Source organism: Podarcis raffonei, chromosome 16 (assembly GCF_027172205.1).
Source record: "Podarcis raffonei isolate rPodRaf1 chromosome 16, rPodRaf1.pri, whole genome shotgun sequence".
Taxonomy (NCBI): domain Eukaryota; kingdom Metazoa; phylum Chordata; class Lepidosauria; order Squamata; family Lacertidae; genus Podarcis; species Podarcis raffonei.
Window position 1 is genome coordinate 18,685,373 of NC_070617.1, and position 23,458 is coordinate 18,708,830.

The 23,458-nt window shown below is 46.9% G+C and overlaps 1 protein-coding gene across 1 annotated transcript in view; it reads right to left on the bottom strand.

Moving 5' to 3' along the window:
* Positions 1-3,749: 3,749 nt before the first annotated feature.
* Positions 3,750-23,458, bottom strand: part of LTBP3 (latent transforming growth factor beta binding protein 3) — a 43,146-nt gene continuing 23,437 nt past the window's right edge. Inside the window, exons 11-28 of the mRNA XM_053369151.1 lie at positions 23,205-23,300; positions 22,028-22,153; positions 21,753-21,887; positions 21,529-21,657; positions 19,654-19,773; positions 18,361-18,483; positions 17,365-17,487; positions 16,131-16,250; positions 15,328-15,456; positions 14,995-15,156; positions 13,018-13,101; positions 11,089-11,217; positions 9,655-9,792; positions 8,389-8,529; positions 6,506-6,667; positions 5,851-5,928; positions 4,875-5,006; positions 3,750-4,355 (exon numbers count right to left, since the gene is read on the bottom strand). Of these exons, the coding sequence (XP_053225126.1) occupies positions 4,204-4,355; positions 4,875-5,006; positions 5,851-5,928; positions 6,506-6,667; positions 8,389-8,529; positions 9,655-9,792; positions 11,089-11,217; positions 13,018-13,101; positions 14,995-15,156; positions 15,328-15,456; positions 16,131-16,250; positions 17,365-17,487; positions 18,361-18,483; positions 19,654-19,773; positions 21,529-21,657; positions 21,753-21,887; positions 22,028-22,153; positions 23,205-23,300 (2,279 nt within the window). The 3' untranslated portion in view covers positions 3,750-4,203. The remainder of the gene's footprint in view (positions 4,356-4,874; positions 5,007-5,850; positions 5,929-6,505; positions 6,668-8,388; positions 8,530-9,654; positions 9,793-11,088; positions 11,218-13,017; positions 13,102-14,994; positions 15,157-15,327; positions 15,457-16,130; positions 16,251-17,364; positions 17,488-18,360; positions 18,484-19,653; positions 19,774-21,528; positions 21,658-21,752; positions 21,888-22,027; positions 22,154-23,204; positions 23,301-23,458) is intronic.

Below are 23,458 nucleotides of genomic sequence, written 5' to 3' on the forward strand. Positions count from 1 at the left end.
CTTCTGCAGCGGCAGGGAGAGAATTGTGGATTTTGCTGGCATCTGTAGGACACTTCTAAACTGCAGAGAAAGTGAACAGAAGAGAACTTAGCAGTCAAACATTCAAGATTAACACAGAGTAAGATCTGAGACTTCTTAGCAAAGTTTCTTAATCGGCTACAAGCAAATTAAAAAGAAAGGAAGGAAGGAGTCAGTGCTAACAATATGAAATTCTTGGGATGCAACACTAACATTCTGGAGTTTCTCCATTGTTTTCGATGGGCAAGTCTCAATTTTGCTTCTGGAGATTTTATTTTTTAAAAAAGGATAAAGCAGCCTTTTCTGGCCTGGGGGCAGTGGCACATAGCTGTCAACGTTTCCCTTTTTTAAAAGGGAAATTCCCTTATTCCAAATAGGATTCCTCGCAAGAAAAGGGAAAAGTTGACAGCTATGCAGTAGCGGCACCAGAATGCCAAATAATCCAGCCTTGTCCAATTGACTCCAAGCAGGTGCCAAAGACCAACCTTGTCAGATTGACTCCAAACCAGAGCCAAAGTGATCTACTGGTTTGGTGCCACAAACCCCACATTTAGTGCTGCCCCCCAAAACTGAGTGGGCTAAGTGGGTACTTGTTGGCTAAGTTGGAACTTAAGTGGGGACTACCTAGTCAGATTATTGTGTTTTAGCAAACAGCCAATATACACATTAAAAATGATAGCAATAATAATAATAATGATATGCATTTGTACTCCTTATCCTTTTTAAAAAACACATAATTTCCCATACATCCTTTCAGTTTTGTAGCGCTGATCTGTAGAGTGCTACAAGAAATTTGGATGTTCTGAAAGATATGTACTTCTCTGTATCAGACAGCAAAAAAAAAACAGGTCTTGACAAGGGATGATCCTCCCTTCTGCGCTCTTAAAAGTGGATAGACATAATTGTTTCTAATATCATTATAGAAAGGGCAGTCTTCTATTGACACCGAGGACTCAGCTACATTAGTAAAAAAAAAAAAAAATTAAATGCATTATAACACCGTGACACCAGATGGCACTGTAGAGTTCCATCTTTCAGCAACGTGATTTCTAGTCCCATTATGATTTTTGCAACGCATTTCCCTGAAACGTTTTTCTGATGTGTCTAGAAGTTCCAGCCCGAATTGCAGCCACAGACTCTTTCTTAGGAATTCCTTTATGTCGACCCATCCAATCTGCTAATGGGAGAACATTTAATCTTGCCTGTGTAAAGGCTACCCTCATTTTAACATTTTTAGTCTACCAGATATCTTGGAAGATAATCCCAGATTCATGGCAGCCAACCGCATTTCACACTTCCATGAGTTTGGGCATCATCTCTACCAAAATTGCCAAGAGAAGATGTGATAACTGCTTGAAAATAGTTTTTAAGTCAGGAAAGCAGGGCCATTTTAAGAGCTTCAGCTTTAATGGGCATTACACCCAATTACGCATGGAGTAATGCTATTTTTGTAGAAACAGGGACTGACAGGAGTGTTAGCAAAAATTTATTTTGTGCTTTTTCCAGTGAATCTAAATTGGCCATAGCCCACAGTGGTGCTCCCTATAGCAGTTTTGGCAACACTCTGTCTTGTAACCTGGGCTGGACCAGGTTGCCCCCTTTTGTGCGATGGAATCGTAAGAGTCCATTTAAAGTTCTACCAGCTAACAAGGCGCTTGACTGAACCTGTGCAGACCATTTACCTGTCCACTGGAAAACCACACCAAAGTACTTGAAAGAGAGTACTTAATCCAGTTTATTTCCATCAAGTGACCAATTGTGAATTTTCTTGGATTTACCAAATATCATAACTTGGGGGGGGGGGTTGGTAATTGATAAAAGAGGTGTTCATTCTTGCAGTACAAACTGAACCAATTCAAGTCTGCGCAAGCCCAGTTGGGCATAAGAGACCAGGATAACATCATCTGCATAAAGGAGATTGGAGTATTTCTGATTTCCAATTTTCACTGGGAAGTAGTGCTCACCTCTCAGAAACTCAACTACTTCAATTATAAATATATCAAAAAGAAGGGGGAGAGGAAACACCCTTGTTTTACTCCTTTTGTGACTGGAACAGAGTTGGATAAATGACTCCCGACAATTCTAACTTGCAGAGGTGTACCAGAATATAGCGCCATTATATGCTTACATATGCTTTTATATGCCATTATATACCTGCGTATCGTTCCTCATAGATTGTAGTTTGTTTGGTCCAAAGGCATTCCCGAGAGATAGAATCCAAAGCAGCTTTCAAGTCAATGAAGGCCATGTAAACATGTCTCACAATTCCAGCCAAGTATTTATCAATGATGTACTTAAAGCATAAAGCAGTTTTCTAAAGTTGATCTGCCTGGGCAAAAGCCAGCTTGTCCCAACTTTAGCAGAACATGATCTTTTACCCAATCTGCCAGTTTGTCAAGGAGAGATATATCTTCCCTGGGACATCTAGCAGGCTAATTGGCCTATAATTTGCAGGGTCATTTATAGGCCCTTTTTAATAGATTGGTACCACAACAGCTGATGGCCAGCTTTTGGGGGGGGGCGAGACTCCAGAACTGTTAATTAAGGAAAATAATGATGCAAAAATTGGGGCCCACCAGTCAGAAAATACAAAATAGGTGCTGGGAGACCATCTTCACTGAGGGAACCTAAGTTGGCTAGGGGAGCACTTATATTTATATCTTGTACAAATTATGTTGTCTTTTGCTATCTGGTTGGTTTGTCTATTGGATTTATATAATGCCTTCCTGCCTTCATTAGAAAGATACCAAGTCAGACCAACGGTCCATTTAGCTCTGTGTTGGCTACACTGACTGGAAGCAACTCTCTAGGGTTTTCAGGGCAGCAGGTGTCTCCCAGTTCTACCTGGGAGATTGCAGGGTTTGACCCTGGGCCCTTCGGTGTGCAAAGAAGATGCTCGCCCAGTGAGGTACGGCGCTTCATCCAGGACACTCTAACATGTCCTCCTTCACCCTCTTTGTTTTCTTCCTCTGGCAGCCCCCATTCTGTGCCCACGGAGCATGCTCAGAGATTTTGGAGTTATCCTCCCTCCCTCCCACTTACCAGTTTTAACTAAAGTTTTTTCCCCACATATTGGGGTTTCACCAAAACTGCTCACACCTCCCTCTTGTGCATCAGCATAGGTGGAAGTGGGGAGAACCTCCCGCCCATGAACCTATCTTGGCCAATTGGGGGGGGTGTCCAAAGTTGGCTCTAAAAGCCGTTTCCTCCAAACCATGCTGACCTATCAGCTGATATCACCTGGTGGGCGGGGTTCAATTCTGGAGGGGGGGTGTTTCACCTGTGCATTCCCTGCCTGGCACACACTGCAGAAGAAGACCCCTGCAGGTCAACTTCGATGGAGGGGCAGGACTGCCTTCCTATCAGTCACCAGATGCCATCCTGACACCAAATGACCGACAGGTGGGTAGCCCTGCTCATTTGTCAGACTTGCCTCTCTGGGGTGTGTGTGTGTGTGTTTGTAAGTGTGACATAAAATAAAGACCTGGTCCATGCTGAGTTCGATAGTGTTGCAACAAAGCATAATGACTTCACTAGAGAGTATACACATTACCCCATTCCAAGCACTGCAGCATCTTATTCAATTAATGCTCGTCATGAGCATGTTTAATGCCCTTTTTATTCCACCCCCAAACCTCCCACTGACTTTTTATTTATTTATTTGCAAATTGCAGCCTTTCCTTGTTGTTAACAGAATTGGATGACAGAAACTGTAACAGGATCTTCCTCCCTTTTCTTTTTTCTTTTTTTTAATTGGCTGATTAACTTTGAAACTTGTTTGTTTCCCCCACCCCACCCCCACCAACATCTATTATGTACAAAAAAAGGAATTTTATTTCTGAAGCCTACAGAAACAAGTGCAAACCGACTGCAGTTTTTTTAAACCCTAATGATAAATATCCGGTGGGTTGGGGAGCGTAAAACGGGGGACAGGGGAGCCAGCCTATATAACAAAACATCAAATCAATGCCCCTTCATCGTAGCCGGTACAAAAACAAACAAACAAACAAAAAATAAGAGTCCTCAAGAATGTCAGAAATGCCTTTTTGGTTCCAGACAAAAATGTCCTCCTAGCCCAGTATACAGTTTCCGGCAGCAGGCAGCCAAGAGGTCGCCAGGGCAGGAGGGAGGGCGCTGGCCTCCTTACAGCCACACTCTCTCCTTCACTCTCCCCACTTCATCCCGCTACCGCTGGCGCTGGGGGATGCAGATCCCATGGGGCCGAGACCGGACGTAGCCCAGCTTGCAAGCACAGCGGTAGGAGCCGCTGGTGTTCACGCAGCGTTCGGTTTTACACAGAAGCCCTCGGTGGTTGAGCTCCAGGCACTCGTCAATATCTGAAAGGAAAAGAAATAAGGAAAAGAGGGGGGGCAGCGCCAGAACTTGGCACATTTGGGCAGCTGCTGAGGAACCCAGTGCCATGGCAGGAGCCCACTGCTGGCATCTGCCTTGGGCTCCCTTTAAATTTACTTTCCCAACCAGAGCAACAGCATCTGAGTCATGTCAACTTCCCCACCATATCTCCAATCTAGCATCACTCTGGGGCATTATGGGAAATTGCAAATGGCCGCCCGGCACTGCTGCCCAAATGCCTCTCAGAGCTCACCAAGAGAGGTGATGGCAGCCCACACTTTGCCCAGCACCCCACACCCCCAAACCCACTGCAGACAGGTGAGTGGAGTCGATTCCCTAAAAAGGAGAACCCTGGATGATGTGGGGTCAGAGGGTGGGGGTAGGGGTGGGGCGTTTGCACACAAATCACTGGAGTCTGGAGGCATTGTAATGTACCATCCAGCGTTCAGCCTGGCCGAGAGCACTATGTCCGTGCATGCTATGGAAAATCAAGACCCCCTTACCCAGACAGCGGGTATGGCTGGCATCGAGCTGGAAGCCCGGGGAGCACTCGCAGACCAAGCCCTGCTGGGTGCGGACGCAGTGGCCATTCACGCAGCGGCATTCATCGGAATCCTCTTCGGAGCTGTCCGCATCTGGGGTGGGGAAAGAAGCAGGAAACAGGCTAGTGTCCAAATAATGTTGGATGCTTTCACCTTCAGGAGGGGCTCAGTGAGAGAAAGGCCTCAAAATAGATGGGGTTTTTTTTGGGAGGGGGAGAAGTAAAAAATGGCACATCCTTCACTTTATTTTGGCTCATTTTGTATTAGAAGAAGAAGAAGAAGTTGCACATCTGATGGGTTACCCCAGCCACTCTGGGCAGCTTCCGGCAAAATATGAAAACACAATAAATCATCAAGCATTAAAAATTTCCCTATACAGGGCTGCCTTCAGATGTCTTCTAAGAGTCATGTAGTTGTTTATCTGTTTCCAGTCCCTCCTACTCCCCTAAGGGATAGCTGTTGCAGACAGACAGACAGACAGACAGACTGCCCCTGAACACCACCCCTGTCTCCATTTATTTCATAAAATTTATATACCACTTGATTTAAAAAAAACACAAACTCAAAGCAGTTTACAAAAAGAATGAAACAATGAAATGATCAGTAAAACAAAAACAAGATCCAGTTAGAAGCAACTATTTGAAACATTCAAACAATAATTAAGACCAGTGGTAAGATAAAAACCAGATTAAAACACATGCTAACGTGCTACATGTCTGGACAGGCTTGCCTAAATAAAAATGTTGGGCCCCCAAAAAAGTATGGTGACAGCGCCCACCTGAAGTCAATTGGCAGGGAGTTCCAAAGTGTGGGTGCTGCTGTACTAAAAGATCAATTTCTTACCGATGTGGAACGAGAATTATGTGTAACCCATAACAGTGCAAGTTCCGCAGATCGGAGTGGCTGAGTGGGCATAAGGCAATTTTAAAACTCTCACCTTTGTGCACCTTGCCAAACAAAGCGCTGAAGTCCCAAAATGAGTTGCTCTCGCTTGGAGTGGACTGGCAGTTAAGGCCTGGGGGAGAAACAAACACCACAGCAGTCCTCGTCACCTTGGGCCACACCTGCTCCTAAGTCACCCTCATAATGATAGGCAAAAAAAGTGGGCACAAGCGTTATAATTTACAGGGAAAGAGTGGGATATGCCAGGGCTCATAGCCTAGCCCCAAATGTGTAAGAGGGGGATGTGGAACAGTATGGAAGATATGGGTGCCACTGAGCACACACAGAGTTTTTTCCATCTTCCCGCCAAAGAGGAGCTTTGGTGGGAAGATGGAAAGCACTCTGTGTGTGCTCAGTGGCACCCATATCTTCCATACTGTTCCACGTCCCCCATACTGAGAAGAGTTGGATTTGGCATATGAATTAAATCTCTTCACTCTCTGCATGCTCAGAGTCGCTCTGCTTTTCAGGATTCCTGGGCCCAGACATTGCTAAAGGAAATAGTTTCACGCTGACACTCTGGGCTGCTTCAATAAACTTCCTGGTGTGTGGAGAGGTCAGACCCTCAATGCTCACGGGCACTTTTCTCCTCAGCCAACTACCCCCATCTCCCACTCCTCCCTCCCCATGAACTCAGCGCTCACGGTTACCTGAGCCACGCAGTGGGCAGGCGTGGCAGTGGTAGCCCCAGCCTTTGCCGTAGCGGCAACAGCATTCCTCGTAGCTCAGCTGCTGGCCATTGAACGGAGAGGAGCACATCCCGTCCTCCCCTCTCTGCTGCCAGCAGACGTCGCGAAGGTCGGTCACCCTGTCTGCGAAGTGGGGAGAGGAAAGGGTGGGGCAGCTTGAGGTTCAGTTCCATTTGCGCACATAGATTTTCTTGTTTTTTAAAAAAGTATTTCTATATACCGTATTTTTCGCTCTATAACACGCACCTGACCATAACACGCACATCGTTTTTAGAGGAGGAAAACAAGGGAAAAAACATTCTGAATGAAACAGTGGATGTATCATTTTTGTGCTTCATGCTGTGGCCACAGACATGTGATCTGATGGTGAATTTGGGGTGACCCAATGCAAAAATCCTGAGAATTCCTGTGGATCCATGCTTTGTAACCACGTTTTTGCACCATTGTAGCCCCAGGCAACAGTGGGTGCGTGATTTTTTTGGTGCAGGCTGTAGCCATGGACATGCTATGTGATCTGATGGTGAATTTGGGGTGACCCAATGCAAAGATCCTGAGGATCCATGTGGATCCATGCTTTTTAACCACATTTTTGCACCATTGCAGCCCCAGGCAACAGTGGGTGCGTGATTTTGGGGGGGGCAGGCTGTAGCCATGGACATGCTATGTGATCTGATGGTGAATTTGGGGTGACCCAATGCAAAGATCCTGAGGATCCATGTGGATCTATGCTTTGTAACCACATTTTAAGTGGGGAACGAAGGAAAAACAAAGAAGGGACATGAGAGGGGTGTGCAGAGAAGCAGCTGGCTAAGAATGCAGGAGAGGGATTTAACGGGAGGGAGGAAAGAAAGAAAGGCAAAAGTTTCCCCCCACCCAAGCCAGCCATCTCTCTCTCTCTCTCTCTCCCTCCCCCCTCTCTCTCCCTCCCCCCTCTCTCTCTCCCTCCCCCCCCTCTCTCCCTCCCCCCCTCTCTCTCCCTCTCCCCCAGCAGCACCGGAGCACAGACAGGAATTAGAAGGAACGACACTCTGCTTTCCCCTCTGCTTGCCTGGAGGGGAAGGGCTTTCCCTGCTCTTTGTTCCGTTTCAGCAAACACAGCAACGAAACAGAGGCAGGTGGGCAGTAAGACCCTGAGGCAGAATGCAGGAAAGCAGCCGCTTCCTCTTTTCAGGTTTCCCTTCTCCGTGAAGCGCGATTTGATTTTTGCCTGATTTTTCGGCTCCAGGGACCACACATTCGCTCAATAACACGCACAGACATTTCCCCTTCCTTTTGGGGAGAAAAAAATCTGCGTGTTATAGAGGGAAAAATACGGTATATAATTTTTTATTAAATTTTCTCCTTGACAATTTAAAATACTCATTTAAACATCCTTAAAATATCAGTGACTTCCCTTCTTCTCTTTCCATGGTTCCTTTTGCACATCATTAATCCCTGCATATTTTACAAAACCTAAATCATTCAGTATTCCATTACTGCATCCATCAAAACTTATTTACACTGTTGAATTTATCTTAATGCTGTCAGTCTTTTCAGATGTACAGTTTTCCCCCATATATTCAATAAATGTTTTCCAATCTTCTCTAAATGTATGTTCTTCTTGTTCTCTTATTCTATGTGTTAAATCTGCAAGCTTTCAATGTTCTTTAGATTTCTGACTCTGCTGTTTTAGCAGATGCTAGTTTTACTTTGATTTGATCCTAATGCTCTTTAACATTTTTTTTTTAATTTTATGTCAGTGTTGTGTTTTATGGGTTTTTCTGTTTTTGTTCTTTAATCACATTGACCAAATAACTTTTTATTACTAGATGGGTATAAAAACACTGCAAATAAATAGAGCTGACCTGCTTGTGTCTCTGGGAGCTGGCACTCCTTGCCACTGGGGTCCAAGGTCAAGGGAGGCGGGCATTCGCAGGAGAATGAGCCGATGGTGTTGGTGCAGTGCCCAAGTTTGCAGACCCTGGGGTCCTGGCACTCATCCAGATCTGCAGGCGACAACCAGGGAGCCAGCTGCTCACTCCGACATGGATCTCTTTATGCATGTCCCTGCTCCCAAACCTATTCTGAACCCTACAGCCCACAAGCCCCAATTGCTTGGTATTCTTGTTATCTTCCACCCTTCTGTTGCTACTGAGGTTTTGCCCTGTGGGAGGTCTTTTTTCCAGGCTCAAACTGGCAAAGCCGACTTCTTAACAAGGTGGCCTTTGAAATGAATTCCTTCAGCGTAAGAAGAGCCTGCTGGATCAGGAGAATGGCTCATCTGGTCCAGCATCCTGCGCTCACAGTGGCCAATCCGGGGCTTGTAGGAAACCTACAAGCAGGTCCTAAGCACAAGAGCCCGCTCCTCCCCTGCAGTTTCCAGCAACTGGTATTCAAAAGCATTGCTGCCTCCACTGTGGAGGCAGGGAGACTGTGAAGGCCATTGATAGCCTGTTTGTTTGTCCAAATCCCCTTTTAAATCCACCCAAGTTGGTGGCTGTCATCTGCCTCCTGTGGGAGTGAGTTCCATAGTTTAACTATGTGCTGTAGGAAGAAGGCCTTTCTTTGGTCTGTCCTGAATCTTCCAACATTCAGCTTTTGTAGGCCGTCTGCAAGTTCTAGTGCAGACCCTAGTGTTGTAAGCCAGGTGGGGGGGGAAACCTCTCCTCTATCCATGCACAGTTTTATAAAAGTCTTATCACAGGGGTCAGCAAACCTTTTCAGCAGGGGGCCAGTCCACTGTCCTTCAGACCTTGTGGGGGGCCGGACTATATTTTTTTTGGAGGGGGAATGAACAAATTCCTATGCCCCACAAATAACCCAGAGATGCATTTTAAATAAAAGGGCACATTCTGCTCATGTAAAAACACGCTGATTCCCAGACTGTCCACGGGCCGGATTGAGAAGGCGACTGGGCCGTATCTGGCCCCCGGGCCTTAGTTTGCCTACCCATGGTCTATCATGTCACCTCTTAATTCACCTTTTCTCCAAACGAAGAACCCCCAAACACTGCATCCTGGGGCTTTCTTAAGAACGTGCGGCAGTTAGAAACCAGCCTCAAACCTCCAGCTCAGAGGTCCACTGGGCAAACCAAGCGTGTGCTTTTCAAGAGTGGAAGGGGCAGGACTCACCAACTTCACTGGCCGGTATGCACTTCTTACGGTTGGAGTCATAGGTGGTGGAGGCAGGGCAGGAGCAGCGGAAGCTCCCGCGCGTGTTCTCACAGCGCCCATTGACACAGTTCGACTCGTCCAAACACTCGTCCACATCTAGGAGACAGACAGGATTGGAATTCAGGTCTTGCAGTTTCTGTATTCCACACACACTTAGCGAACTTTGCCTCAGAAGACGAACAGTGGAAGGGCACTGGGGGCCTCAGTAGGGAAAGCGCACCTCAGTTTAAGAAAGCTTCCGGAATGAATTAAGTACGTAGACCGAGGAACCGCTGTATACAGTGGTACCTCGGGTTACAAACACCTCGGGTTACAAACACTTCGGGTTAAAGACTCTGCTAACCCAGAAGTAGTACCTCGGGTTAAGAAATTTACCTCAGGATGAGAACAGAAATCGCATGGCGGCGGCAGCGGGAGGCCCCATTAGCTAAAGTGGCACCTCAGGTTAAGAACAGTTTCAGGTTAAGAACGGACCTTCAGAACGAATAAAGTTCGTAACCAGAGGTACCACTCTGTGTGTGTGTGTATCAAAAAGAATGGCAGTGCAATTCTTGTGGGCGCAGATCATACTACTTAGTGCGACTTTTCCCCTCTTGGGATATCTTGAGCGTTCAAGGCCTACCGTTACGCCTCTTTAGCTTCCACACGCTTCCACACGCCCTTCGCTACAAACCTTTGCCAAATGACACACTGCTTTCACGTGTTGCTTGCTTTCTGACAGATTTTTTAAAGCCGAACTAGAAACAATCCAATCTGAATAACGTTATCGTACTAGCCGTTGGCCACGCCAAATCCGAATCAAAAATAAATGCGAGCGAAAGGGGTGCCTTGCTAGAAACAGTTACTTTCCTTCTAAAACAAAACGCAGTGTTTCTTAAAAAGGTGTAGCGACAGAAATCTAAATATTGCTGTCTTTTTAAAAAATGAAAGCACGCCTGCTAAAGTTGCATGCTTACCTGCCTATCATTATTAATTAATTAATGTCAAAATACGCAAGGTGAAATACTACAATGAAATATAACCATCAACAAAACCAGAAACCCAAGCACAGACTGAGATAAGATAGATAGACCAAGGGTCTGATTCAGTATAAGGCATGAACATAGATCAAGTAAAACAATAGAAATACTTAACTAACTGACCAATCATATTGGTTCTGCCTAACAAAAGTCCTCCCAACAAAAATCCTCGCTATGCCCATGGTATAAGGTGTTTTTATGCTTTGGGTGATAGGTTGTCACCCACAGGACACACACACACAAAAATAGACTAGAATTGCCATATTTCCAGAAGTGAAAATCCGGATACAGTTGTTGAGTGGTTTTTGGGGGGTGGACCCCCCCCCCATGGAGTCCTGCAGCTTTTCCCATCATTTTTGGCCCTCTTGCCTACCGACACATTCCAAGAGGTTTGCATCATAGTAGAAGCCTTGCTTGCAGTAACATTCATAGCCAGGCTGAGTGTTGACACACTTCCCTTCTTTGCAGATCTCCTCCCCAAATAAGGCGCATTCATCAATGTCTGCAACAAAAAGGGAGGAGAGGCTGTTAATCCGGGGAAACCTCACCCACCCAGCAAATCAAGGCATCATTCCTGTGGGGCTCAAATGCAACCTTCCTCGGCGCATGTGCTAACAGTGGCTACTGGGAGTTATAGCGCAAAACCTCCAGAGGGCGTCAGGTTGGGGAAGGGCGTGCTCCAAATGAAACCTTAAAATTCTCCAAATCGTTAGGAGAATTTTCCTTTCGTGAGAGCCGGCCCACCCGTGAGGCAAGGCAAAGCAGCTGCCTCGGGTGGCACGCACGTTATAAAATGCAAAGGAAAGTTGTAGACATCCAGATCATCACCATTTCAGTAAATGTGAAGGTATATAACCATTTAGGCAGCATCTGACAATTAGGTGTAATTCTGAATATCCCAAAGTTTGAGCTGGATGGTTGTGGAGATAAATTTTCACAATTTTGTATTGACTGACTGACTGACTGACTGATTATTAAAAATGTGTTGTTTGTATGTTTGTTTTTATAATGTGATTCAGACTTGGACACCAGCCAAGAAACCCTGTTATGGAGCAATCAGCAAATATAAATTATGCAGCTGCTGAGGTCAGGAGAGCAAAGTATCTATGAGGACACAGTAACGTCAAAGCAAACAGTGCAATTATAGGTCTGCTCAGAAGTACCAGAAGTCCCACTGTTTCAGTAGCACTTACTCAGAGGTGACTATGGGACTGCAGCTTGCCTATGTTATAAAGAGGGAAGACAAACATGAAACTATGTTCCTAATACTGTACAGTGGAAACCATTTACTGAATATTGGGTGAACAGGGCAGATACATTGAAGGGGGATGGGGGGTGAATGTCTAACCTGTGGACCTCATTAGACCATCAGGTGTCTGAATTTGGCCCACAAAGCCATATTGGTAAACCATGCCCAATATCAGGGACAGAGGTCTGTGATCTCTTTATGTTGGAGAGAGAGGTTTGGAAGAGATCCTTACTCTCTCGTAACAGTTAGCTCAGTGGTGATAGCTACCAACCCATTAAAACTTACATCTGCCCTCATCCACCTTTGAACAAACATTCCCCACAAAAATACTTAGGCTAGGAATATATTTCAGACACGTAAGCTTTGCAAATGAGTGAAGATTTTACTCACAGAGTTTAGGAAGTTACAAATCTCCATCCGTTAGCGGTAAAATAAAGAAGAAAAAGGTTCCAAACGACTTAAAAAGAAATAACTTTGTTTCCTTACACATACACACAAATAATGCAGAAGATGCAGGCTGTAAAAATCTCGTAGAGATATTTTTCATTCATGTGGTTTTTTCCTCAGCTGGGAGCCATGGAGTGGAACCACTGAGTGGAGCAACAGGAGGAACACTCACCCCTTTGTTCATTAGGCTCCACTCCTGACACTCAAGAGTCTTCCTTGCATCTTGACCCCACATCTCTCCACCCAGACAAGCAAGAGGCTTCCTCAGAGTCCAAGAAAACATTCCAGCCAGGCAAACACACCTTAGGAGGGTGCCAGGGGGAAGGTGTGGTCTGTGGAGAATCCGGAAGGCCACACAGAGGGGCCTGGAGGGTCATTTTTGGCCCTGGGCCTGAGTTGCCGTGCCCCTTGGTTGAACAAATCTTTGGAGTAGAGATTCAAATCATCCCTGATCACGGGCTCTGCTGGCTGGGTCTGCTGGGAGCCGGAGTCACACAGCATCTGAGACTCACAGGTATGGGCAAGGTAGGCCACCCAGCGAAATAACCACACACACACACACACACACACAGCATCTCTTTGTATGTCATGGCTCAAAAGACTCACCACGATGTGCTGGGATGCCATAGTTGAGGATGGTGTCATCCAGAATGAAGCCTTTGCCATCTGGGCAGAGGGTGTGGAACTCAACTTTGTGGAGTGAGGAGAAAGAGAGAGAGAGAGAGAGAGATAAAGCTGGTAATAAATAACCATCAGCCTAAAGGTACAAGCTCCAAGCCCCCCCCCCCCCCCCACTCTGCAACATTTCCTCCTTGGGAGGATTTATCCCTTGCTGGCAGTTTGAGGATTTTTTTCTGCTATCCTAAGATGGCCTATTTTGCACCATTTCTCCTTCAAGAACAGCACTGTCTGCTCCGGCAGGCCATAGCTCCAGGAAGGTATCGGGCAGAGAAAAGAGCATTTTCTTTTGACAATCAAATAGCAAATATTCTTTATGTGAAGAAAACTTTTTTCTTTCATGACTTGGACTTGGGTACTTACCGTATTTTTCGCTCTATAACACGCACCTAACCATAACACACACATCGTTTTTAGAGGAGGAAAACAAGGGGGGGGGGAATTCTGAATGAAACAGTGGATGTATCATTTTTGTGCTTCATGCTGTGGCCACAGACATGTGATCTGATGGTGAAATTGGGGTGACCCAATGCAAAAATCCTGAGAATCCCTGTGGATCCATGCTTTGTAACCACGTTTTTGCACCACTGTGGCCCCTGGCAACAGTGGGTGTGTGATTTTTTTGGTGCAGGCTGTAGCCATGGACATGCTATGTGATCTGATGGTGAATTTGGGGTGGCCCAATGCAAAGATCCTGAGGATCCATATGGATCCGTGCTTTGTAACCATGTTTTAAGTGGGGAGGGAAGGAAAAACACAGAAGGCACAAGGAGCACAAGAGGGGTGTGCAGAGAAGCAGCTGGCTAAGAATGCAGGAGAGGGGTTTAACAGGAGGGAGGAAAGGAAGGCAAAAGTTTCCCCCCACCCACCCAAGCCAGCCCGCTCGCGCTCTCTCTCTCTCTCTCTCTCTCTCTCTCTCTCTCCCACCTGCATGTTTTCCAGCTGCCTGCGAGTCTCTAGAAAGCATTAGAGCACGGAGAGGAATTAGAAGGAAGGACGCGATCCTTTCCTTTCCCCTCTGCTTGCCTGGAGGGCAGGAGATTTCCCTGCTCTTTGTTCCATTTGAGCAAACACAGCAACGAAACAGAAGAGGGTGGCCAGTAAGACCCTGAGGCAGAATGCAGGAAAGCAGCAGCTTCCTGATTTTTGCCCCTGCACTCACGCCAGTCGGCTCCAGGGACCACACATTCGCTCAATAACACGCACAGACATTTCCCCTTACTTTTTAGGAGAAAAAATCTGTGTGTTATAGAGAGAAAAATACGGTAATCCATATGCACTTATTCTACGTGCCTATTGTATGGTTTTTGTTTTCATTTTCACCTGCTGTTTTAACTGCTACGCTCTACAAAAGAAAGAAAAGGGGGAAAACAGAGTCGTTCCCAAGAGCTGCTGCTACCTGATGCTTTTCCCTGGAGATGTTGGGGGTCTTCTGCAGATGAAGTGGATACCCCAATGCTGAGCTAAGGGAACCCTTCTCCCCTAAAAGCTGGTCTGCTGAGGAATAGTACAAGGAAATGGAGAAGTATAAAGGCTGCATCGTACCAATTCTGGTCCATTTAGCTCAGTATTGTCTACACCAGGCATGGCCAAACCTGGCCCTCCAGCTGTTTTGGGACTACAATTCCCATCATCCCTGACCACTGGTCCTGTTAACTAGGGATGATGGGAGTTGTAGTCCCAAAACAGTTGGAGGGCCAAGTTTGGCCATGCCTGGTCTACACTGACTGGCAGCAGCTCTCCAAACTTTCATAGTGGGAGTCTTTCGCAGACCTGCAAAACCCTGCTCTACCACTGAGCTATGGTTCTTGCCCTGTATTCGAAGGTGGCAGGAGGAGCTGTCGCCATCACTTATCAAGATCTCTTAATGAAACACCCTCCATGCAGCTGTCCCCTCAGACTTACTAGAATTGAGCACAGGGCAAGGGTAGATTTCGCAATGGTCTCCCCAGCCTGCTCCAAGCGAGCAGCAGCACTCCTGGCGGGTAATGTTGGTGGCGAGGACACTGTCGCAGAAGACGGTGTCGTCAAAGTTCAGGTAGCACTCCTTTTTGTTGTGTGGCAGCTCTGAGGGGAAAGAGAGGGAGAGAAAAGTCGCTTGCTTCCCCACTAGAAAGAATCATCGCCTCTTTCAGGCCTGCCGGCTTCTCACCCACCATGACTGAGGCGCTTGGCGAAAGAAAAAGCTCTCCCCCCACCCCCAGTGCTCTCGCCACCCCCCTTATGTGCCACGCTCACCCTCACAGCTCTGTTGGTCTTCAGAAGGAGCAAATCCATCGTCACAGACACACACAAAGGACCCCTCGGTGTTTTCGCAGGCCCCGTGCGGCTGGCAGAGGTCAAGGTCTTTCGCACACTCATCAACATCTGGGGAGGCAATGCCACACTTGTTGGTGGTGCAGGCGCAAATTGCTCAGGGACACAAGAACCTGGACCCTCAGAAATCAACTCTCCCCCCCCCCACTCGCCCCGTTCCAAGTGCACTGTTGGCAAGGTGTGTTATGTAAGTATAATTATTTAATTCACACTGAACTGGAGAATGCCTATGTGTATTGCTGAAAGGGTTCAACTGGAAGATTCCACTGAAGCGAAAGAAGAGCTCTCTAAGCACCTGGATGAGTTGGTAACTGTTGTTGTTCTCTGTCATATGCCTGGCTTAGATCACATGAAAGAAATAGTATTAAACTCTATGCACATGTCAGGCTGGGGGTCTCTATTTTTGTATGTGAGTCTTTCTCTGAAGGCCACAGAGAGAACAAAGGAGGTGTAAATGGGCCTCTACAAAAGTGAACAGAACTCCAGGGAAAATGAAGCTTTGCTTCTAGGTCTGTTTATTCCTTATAAGTTATTGCATGAAATTGTCAGGATGTATCTTTGATGTTTTTGTTCTGCTTCAAAGAAAGCTCTGCAAGTAAAGCCTGAATCAAACTTATGGGTCTAAACATTGTTTTATTCCAAAAGGGGTCAGTTTTTTTTATGCATCCAGTTGCTTCAAGCTCTGCAGTATTAATATCTGCAATAAGGTGAACTGCCTCACTCACCTTGGCACTTCCGACCACCCTCCAACTGGTAGCCGGCCCGGCACAGGCACTGGTAAGAGCCCAAGGTGTTCAGGCACTCGCCACCAACACAGGCTGCTGGGAAGTCACACTCATTCAGGTCTGCAGGGACAGGAGGAAAGGAGAAGGTACTTGCCTGGAAAACCTGGAAAACCCACCCTTTGTCCCAAGCCTAAGAGGTTGGCTGTGGTTCCTCAGAATGAAAAGGAGCATGGTACCTGCTCAACGGCATTGTTCTCGTCTCTGTGTTAAGTATAATTGTTTAATTGACAATGAAATAGAGAATGCCTTTGTGTGTTGCTGAAAAGGTTTGCCATGGGGAAATTCCACTGGAGTGTACTAAGCTCTCAAAGCACCTTGATGGGTTGATAATTAACTGTTGTTATTCTCTGCTAACTAACACTGGGAGTGTTTAACTTTATATCACATGTGAGCTGTTGAATTGCAAATTTGCCATCTTGGAAGGGTGGTGGAGTCTTTGTTCCCAGGCTCTGTGGGAGTAAATATATGTCAAAGAGTCTCCTGAAGGAAGAGAAAACAGCTCCAGACAAAATGGAGGCTCTAAGGAGAGAGAGAGACCTTTGCTTATAGGCCTGTTTGGAATTATCTTTTCTTTCTAAGATGCTGAGCCTGTGCTGGACAGCACAAGATCTTGCCTGGAATCGTTTGCATGCACCTTTGAAGTTTTTGTCCTGTTCTGAAGAAAGTTGTGTGAGTAAAGTTTTAAAATAATATCTGATGGGTCTCAACAATGTTTCATTCCAAAAGGAGCCAGCTTTTATGCATCCAGTCACTTCAAGCTGCACAATATTAATATCTGTAATACTCTAGCACTACTTTTTGTGTCTGAGGGCTGAGCTGCGGGACTGAACATGCATTCTGGGCCTCAGCCCTCCTGGCCATTAGTGGGGAATACAAACACACACACACAAACAAGCAAACCTCTTCCTAAGCAAACCTCTCCCCTAGTTCTCAGGGGGGCAAACACACCCAAAGAATCCCATCTGTAACCTTCAGAAACATGGTTCATTGTGCTTGAAAACAGAGGGAGAGGAGGGTCTCAAGCCTGTGATGCAGGGAGGACGGCTTCAGCTCCTCAGGCACTCTGCACATGCTCAAAGGAGCTGCTTCCTTATGCTCCTCCTCAGGGTCGCAGGTGGAATCCAAAACTAGTCCAATAATCCAAGCCAAAAACAAAATCCCAGGCCGCTCTCACCTTCACAGCGTGGCTCATCCTTCACAGCCTGGAAACCCACAGGGCACTGGCACTTGAAGGATCCCAGGGTGTTCACACAGGAACCGTAGGTACAGAGAGACCCATTCTCACATTCGTTGATATCTGCACGGAAAGAAGCAAATCAGCCCACCTCTGCGGTGTTTCCGCCTTGCTCAGCCTTCTCCCAGCCTTCCAGATGTTGTGGGACTACAACTCCCATCAGCCCAGTGTTCTTAGGGATGAAGGAAGTTGTAGTCCAACAATACCTGGGAGTGCCAATGATTCCCCATCTCTGGCCCAGTCAAGATTGGAAGGAAGTCCTTTCCTAGACAGGAACATTGCTTTTATGACATTTTTTATCCCACCCACCCTGCAGCCAAGGGAAGCATACGTGGTTCCCCTGCTTCTCCCTCCATCTTATTCTCACAACAGCCCTGTGAAGTTGGCTAGGCTGAGAAATAGTGACTGGCCCAAAGTTACAAACTGAGCTTCGTGGCTGACAAGAGGTTCAAACTAGAGGTCTGTGTTGTGAACCATCCTGTGATTCCCTCTCCCCTCCTGTAGTTTATAGCAGCTGGTATTCAGAAGCACTACTGCCTCTGACTGTTGCGAGAATAGCTGTTTTGGTTATTAGCTGGTGAAATCCTTTAATTTGTCCAATCCTCTTTTAAACCCATCCAAGCCATTGGCCATCACTGTCTCCTGTGGAAGTGAGTTCCACAGTCTGCGTGAAGACGGACTTTTTAAAACTGTCCTGAACCTCCCAGTATTCCTCTTCATTAGACAGCTATGAGAATTCCTGGGCTTTTCAAAAATGGTGCTCTGTGAACAGATAATTAGGGTGGGACCCAAGATTTGTGCCACTAAATCTGCTTGGGTGACCATCTTGGCCTCCCCCTTGTCATTGGCTGTGCTGCTGTGACATCACATACACCAGCCTGTACAGGTTCCCTCCCACCAGGAAGCTCCATGCACCAGGGAGGTGTGGGGAATTACCAAGACAGCTGTGGGAATCGGGTGCAGGGACAAATCCGTCGTCACAGATGCAGAGGAAGGAGCCGTCAACATTCTTACACCGGCCGTGTTTACAGAGCGTGCTCTCGGCGCATTCGTTCACATCTGTGGGGAGAGTAACCCAGGGAGCTTCACTCCTTGTGCCCTGAGCAACGGAAGGAGAGCTCTGCTGGGGGGCGTTGTGAGGATGGAAGGGTGCACTGAGGAGGAATGGTGGGAGCCTCCCCCTGCTTCTGATCAGGATCCTGAATCTTCCCAGGAGCAGTGGGACAGTATAGATTTGGAACAGTGGTTTGCAGAGGGACATAGTTCAGAAGATAGAAATTGTGAAGTACTGGGTGGTGAAGAGCTAGGAGGAGGAGAACTGGGAGAGAGAGAGTTAACAAACTCCCTTGTGCTAAAAGGTGTCCATCGGCTCAGCCCAAGGTCAAGGAGAGCAGATAAGGTGGCAGCACAAAAAGCACAGTGGTTGCGAGATCAGGTTGCAAGATGCAGTAGTTATGTGGGTGACTAGTGGGGAAGTGGGTGAAACCCTTAATTGGGAGCACCTTCATTCCTAGGAATGGATTCTTTGTTCTCTCGCTGTGATCATTAAAATCTCTAACTGGTAAGAGACTCCTTTTGCTTTGTTCTGCTTATCTACTGCCAAAGAGGGGAGAAAGCAGAGTCCCTGAAGCCTGACAAAAAGGCAGTTTACAGCACAAATGTCACTTCACAGTATCTAGGGCTGAGCGACAGATCATCCAAAACCGGTTTCAAGCCCGTATCACATAGCTGTCAACTTTTCCCGTTTTTTAAGGGAAATTCCCTTATTTCGAATAGGATTCCTTGCAAGAAAAGGGAAAAGTTGACAGCTATGCCATATCATGATATCGGTTTCGTAACTTCTGACCTGGTGTGTGTGTGTGTGTGCTATGCAAAAATCACAATGCAGGAAATAAAAAGGAAGCCAGCCCATGCTTCTACATAGCTCCATCCTTATTTCAGACATTGTGATATATTGGTATATTGGGATGGTTAGCTGGTGATATATTGCCCAGATATCGCCCAACCCTAATATCTACCCAACGTAAAAATCTAAATGATTATACGAATGCAATTATAATACTATGAACTACATGATAAAATATACAGATTCTCGTCACGGCAATAGCATCAAAAATAAAGCAGGGGGAAATCAGCAGTGAGGTTTCCAAACCAGGTCTGGCCTGCCCATGAGAATAAGAGGCTGAGCCCAGCAAAGCCTTAAGGCAGGGCTCAGGCCTTGCTTCTTACCTCCACACACACCATTTCGACCCCGGAAGCCTGGCGGGCAGGGGCTGCATTTGTAGCTGCCGGGACGGTTTTCACACTTCCCATCGGGGCAAGTTCCAGGGTCAAGGCACTCATCAATGTCTGTAAAGGAAACAGGGTTTATTTGTTTGTTTGTGGATTTTATTTTTTAATTTATCAATGTAGCCCAAATAACAAAACAGAGGTTCATGAGACAAACCCATAAAAACTCAACCCAACCAAACCCAGGTTGGCACGAGAAGTTACATTAACAAACAGAAACAATAGGGCTGATTATCTTAGGTGCTTGCCACAAGATGCTGTACAGACAGGTAAGTGAAGAGTACCATCACCATAAGAAAGGAAAGAGCAAGAAGTGTGGGGCAGAGGACTTACAAGAGATGCAGAATAAACCCCTAGCTGAAACCATCTGAGGAACAAGGAGTACCAAGGCTGCATCTACACAGCTATGAAAAAATGCAGCTCTGAAAATGATTTTAAAAAAACCAATTTTGTAGCTCAACATGGAAAATTTCATTCAGTTCTGATTTCAGCTCTACAGCGCCATCTAGTGTCACAGTGTTACAACACATTTATAACTTTCTTTTTTACTAATGAAGCTGAGTTCCAATATTAAAAAGCTGCATATTAAGTCAAGGAAAATTTTCAATCAATTAGATGTTACTTATCCCAAATTTATTGAGAGTCTTGTGGAAGAGGCAAATGTAAAGTTTTTGGGTTTTTTTTATTGCGTAAAATTCCTCCAAAATGAGACAAAAGAGGTAGCCTTTGTTTTTCCTGTCAGAAAACAAGGGCACCAGGTGAGTTTTTCGGGTAATGCAATTTTCCATGTTAGTCCACCATAATGAGGCAGGAACGATGGTTGTAATTAAAAACAAGATTGCAAGGAAAGAAGGGACACCAGAGGGAAACTGGAAGTGGTGAGAAGCAATTAAGAGGGCAGAACAATGCAACAACAATAATAATATTATAATAATTTATTATTTATACCCCACACATCTGGCTGGGTTTCCTCAGCCACTCTGGGCAGCTCCCAACAGAACACCAATAACAATAATAAAAAGCGACAACATCAAACATTAAAAACTTGCCTAAACAGGACTGCCTTCAGATGTCTTCTAAAAGTCAAATAGCTGTTTATTTCCTTGACATCTGAAGGGAGGGCGTTCCACAGGGCAGGCGCCGCTACTAAGAAGGCCCTCTGCCTGGTTCAACAAAGTGAACCCAGGCCTATGCTTTGGCTCTAAATTGCCATGCAACCAAGATACTGTCTACACCAGTCCCAGCAAATGGAAACCTACAGAAAGACTCTTAAATAATTTCATGGAAGTCAGCCTCCTCGGCCTTCCCACCCCTCTCTAAGGCTCCTCCACTCCAGGGTTCCCCCCCCCCCCCACATTCTCAAGCTGCTAATCTCTGTCCTGCTTTTTTCATTTCTTTGTGCGTGCTCAAGAGACCAGAGGGGAGGGAGCTGGTCGCAGCAGGAGGGGGAGACTCCCTGGACTCTTCCACAGCCTACCTCATCTGCTCTCTGCCACAGTATCTTCCTGTTCACTAAACCCTGTTGCCTCTTCAGCTTCTGACTCCTCCTCCTCCCAGTCTGCTACCTCTGACCTCTCCTCAGTGTCCCACCACGAGCCTCCTGTCTCTGAGCCATTTTCCCCAGGGGGTTCATGGGGGGGACGGACGACTGTTGGTGCCTCCCACAATTCCTCTGCATGCAACCAGTAGATGACACATACACTATCATCCCCCCCACATTTTACTTCCCAGGACTAAACACTGAATCAAAAGGCAACCTGATTTCTGTAGTGCTTGCCACCCCTACCCCCCACTCATAATCTCCCCCCCTTGTACCTTCACAGAGGAGCTGGCGGGAGGGCTTGAGCCGGTAGCCTGCATGGCACTCGCACTTGTAGTGTCCTGGGAAATTGATGCAGGATCCTCCGTCCCCACAGACTTTGGGCTTGGCACATTCATCAATATCTGGAAAGGGGGAAGTGGGGGGGGGAATGCCATGAGTGGGGTGGAGGGCGGGCCCTGGAACCTCTCACCATCCCTAGAACCCACAGGTGTCTCACCCACGCAGGACCGCACTCCCTTGTGGACCTTCAGCTGGTAGCCACGGTTGCAGTGGCAGTTGTAGGAGCCACCGGTGTTCATGCAAACGCCCTTCCCGCTGCCGCCGCAAGGATCCAGCTCGCACTCATTCACATCTGGGGAGAAGAAAGTGGGTGGGGGGGAGAGAGGAAGGTGGAGGAAAGGCAATTGAGTGGTGCAGGGTTTTCCCAAGCAGCAAAATTGTCGGGGAGTAAGAAACGGGATGTACATGTATTTGAGGAAAAATGCCCCTTACCTACACAATACCTGTGCTGGGGATGCCTGCGGTATCCTTGGTAACAATGGCAGGTGTAGCCGGGGCTTGCAGGGATGCACTCGCCGTGGCCGCAAATGTTGCGTCTCAGTTTACAAATGTCCGTCTCTACAGGGTGCGGGGAGAGAGAGATACGGGAAAACAAATATGCTTTAAAACATGGGAGGCCCTTATCATACCACCATCACCGTGTTCCTGTTATTTATACCCTCCACATTAACTCCCTACAAGTGGCTTACATCAAAAGAGACCTAAGAGGGGGGTAGTGGCTGGACCAGACCAAAGGTCAGCATGTTGTTTTCCGCAGTGGCCAACCAGATGCTTCAATGGGAAACATCCCCCTACTGAACTGTCACTCCACTGAATCTGGTGGGAGGGTCTTCTCGGTAGTGGCACCCACCCTGTAGAACGCCCTCCCACCAGATGTCAAAGAGAAGAACAACTACCAGACTTTTAGAAGACATCTGAAGGCAGCCCTGTTTAGGGAAGCTTTTAATGTTTAACAGACCATTGTATTTTAATACTTTGTTGGAAGCCGCCCAGAGTGGCTGGGGAAACCCAGCCAGGTGCATGGGGTAGAAATAATAAATTATTATTATTATTATTATTATTATTATTATTATTATTATTATAATAATAAAAAGGTAAAGGACCCCTGGATGGTTAAGTCCAGTCAAAGGCGACTATGGGGTTGTGGTGCCCATCTTGCTTTCAGGCTGAGAGAGCCGGCATTTGCCCACAGACAGCTTTCTGGGTCATGTGGCCAGCAGGACTAAACCGCTTCTGGCGCAATGGGACACCGTGATGGAGGTCAGAGTTCACAGAAACGCTGTTTACCTTCCCGTCACAGCAATACCTATTTATCTACTTGTGCTGCTATGCTTTCAAACTGCTGGGTTGGCAGGAGCTGGGACATAACAACAGGAGCTCACCCGGTTCGTGGAATCAAACTGCCGACCTTCTGATCGGCAAGCTCAAGAGGCTCAGTGGTTCAGACCACAGCGCCACCTGCGTCCACCCACCGGTTGCCCAGGGACAGTGGGTGTTGCACTCTAGCCCTGCCTACGGGTTTCTCCTGAGAACCTGGTCGGTCCCTGAAAGAGCAGGATGCTGGGCTCACATCCAGCCCATTCTTCTTATCTTCTTCTGCCGAGCTCACCTGTCACCTGCGTGGGGGGCATGTCAAATTCGCTCACGTTCTTGTCCTCTTCAGGATATTTCACCACGACGGCGGTCGTAGGCTTGGCGATCACGGCTGTGAGCCAAAAGAGAGAAACGGTTGCGGGCTACGAACATGGCACTGCTGGGCTCCTGGGACGCAGTGCCTCTGAGCACAGGATGGAGGGTGGGGGAGAGTTTTGCAGAGAGACTTCTCACACACCAGGGCCTCAGGCCAATTAAATTCCTGCTCAC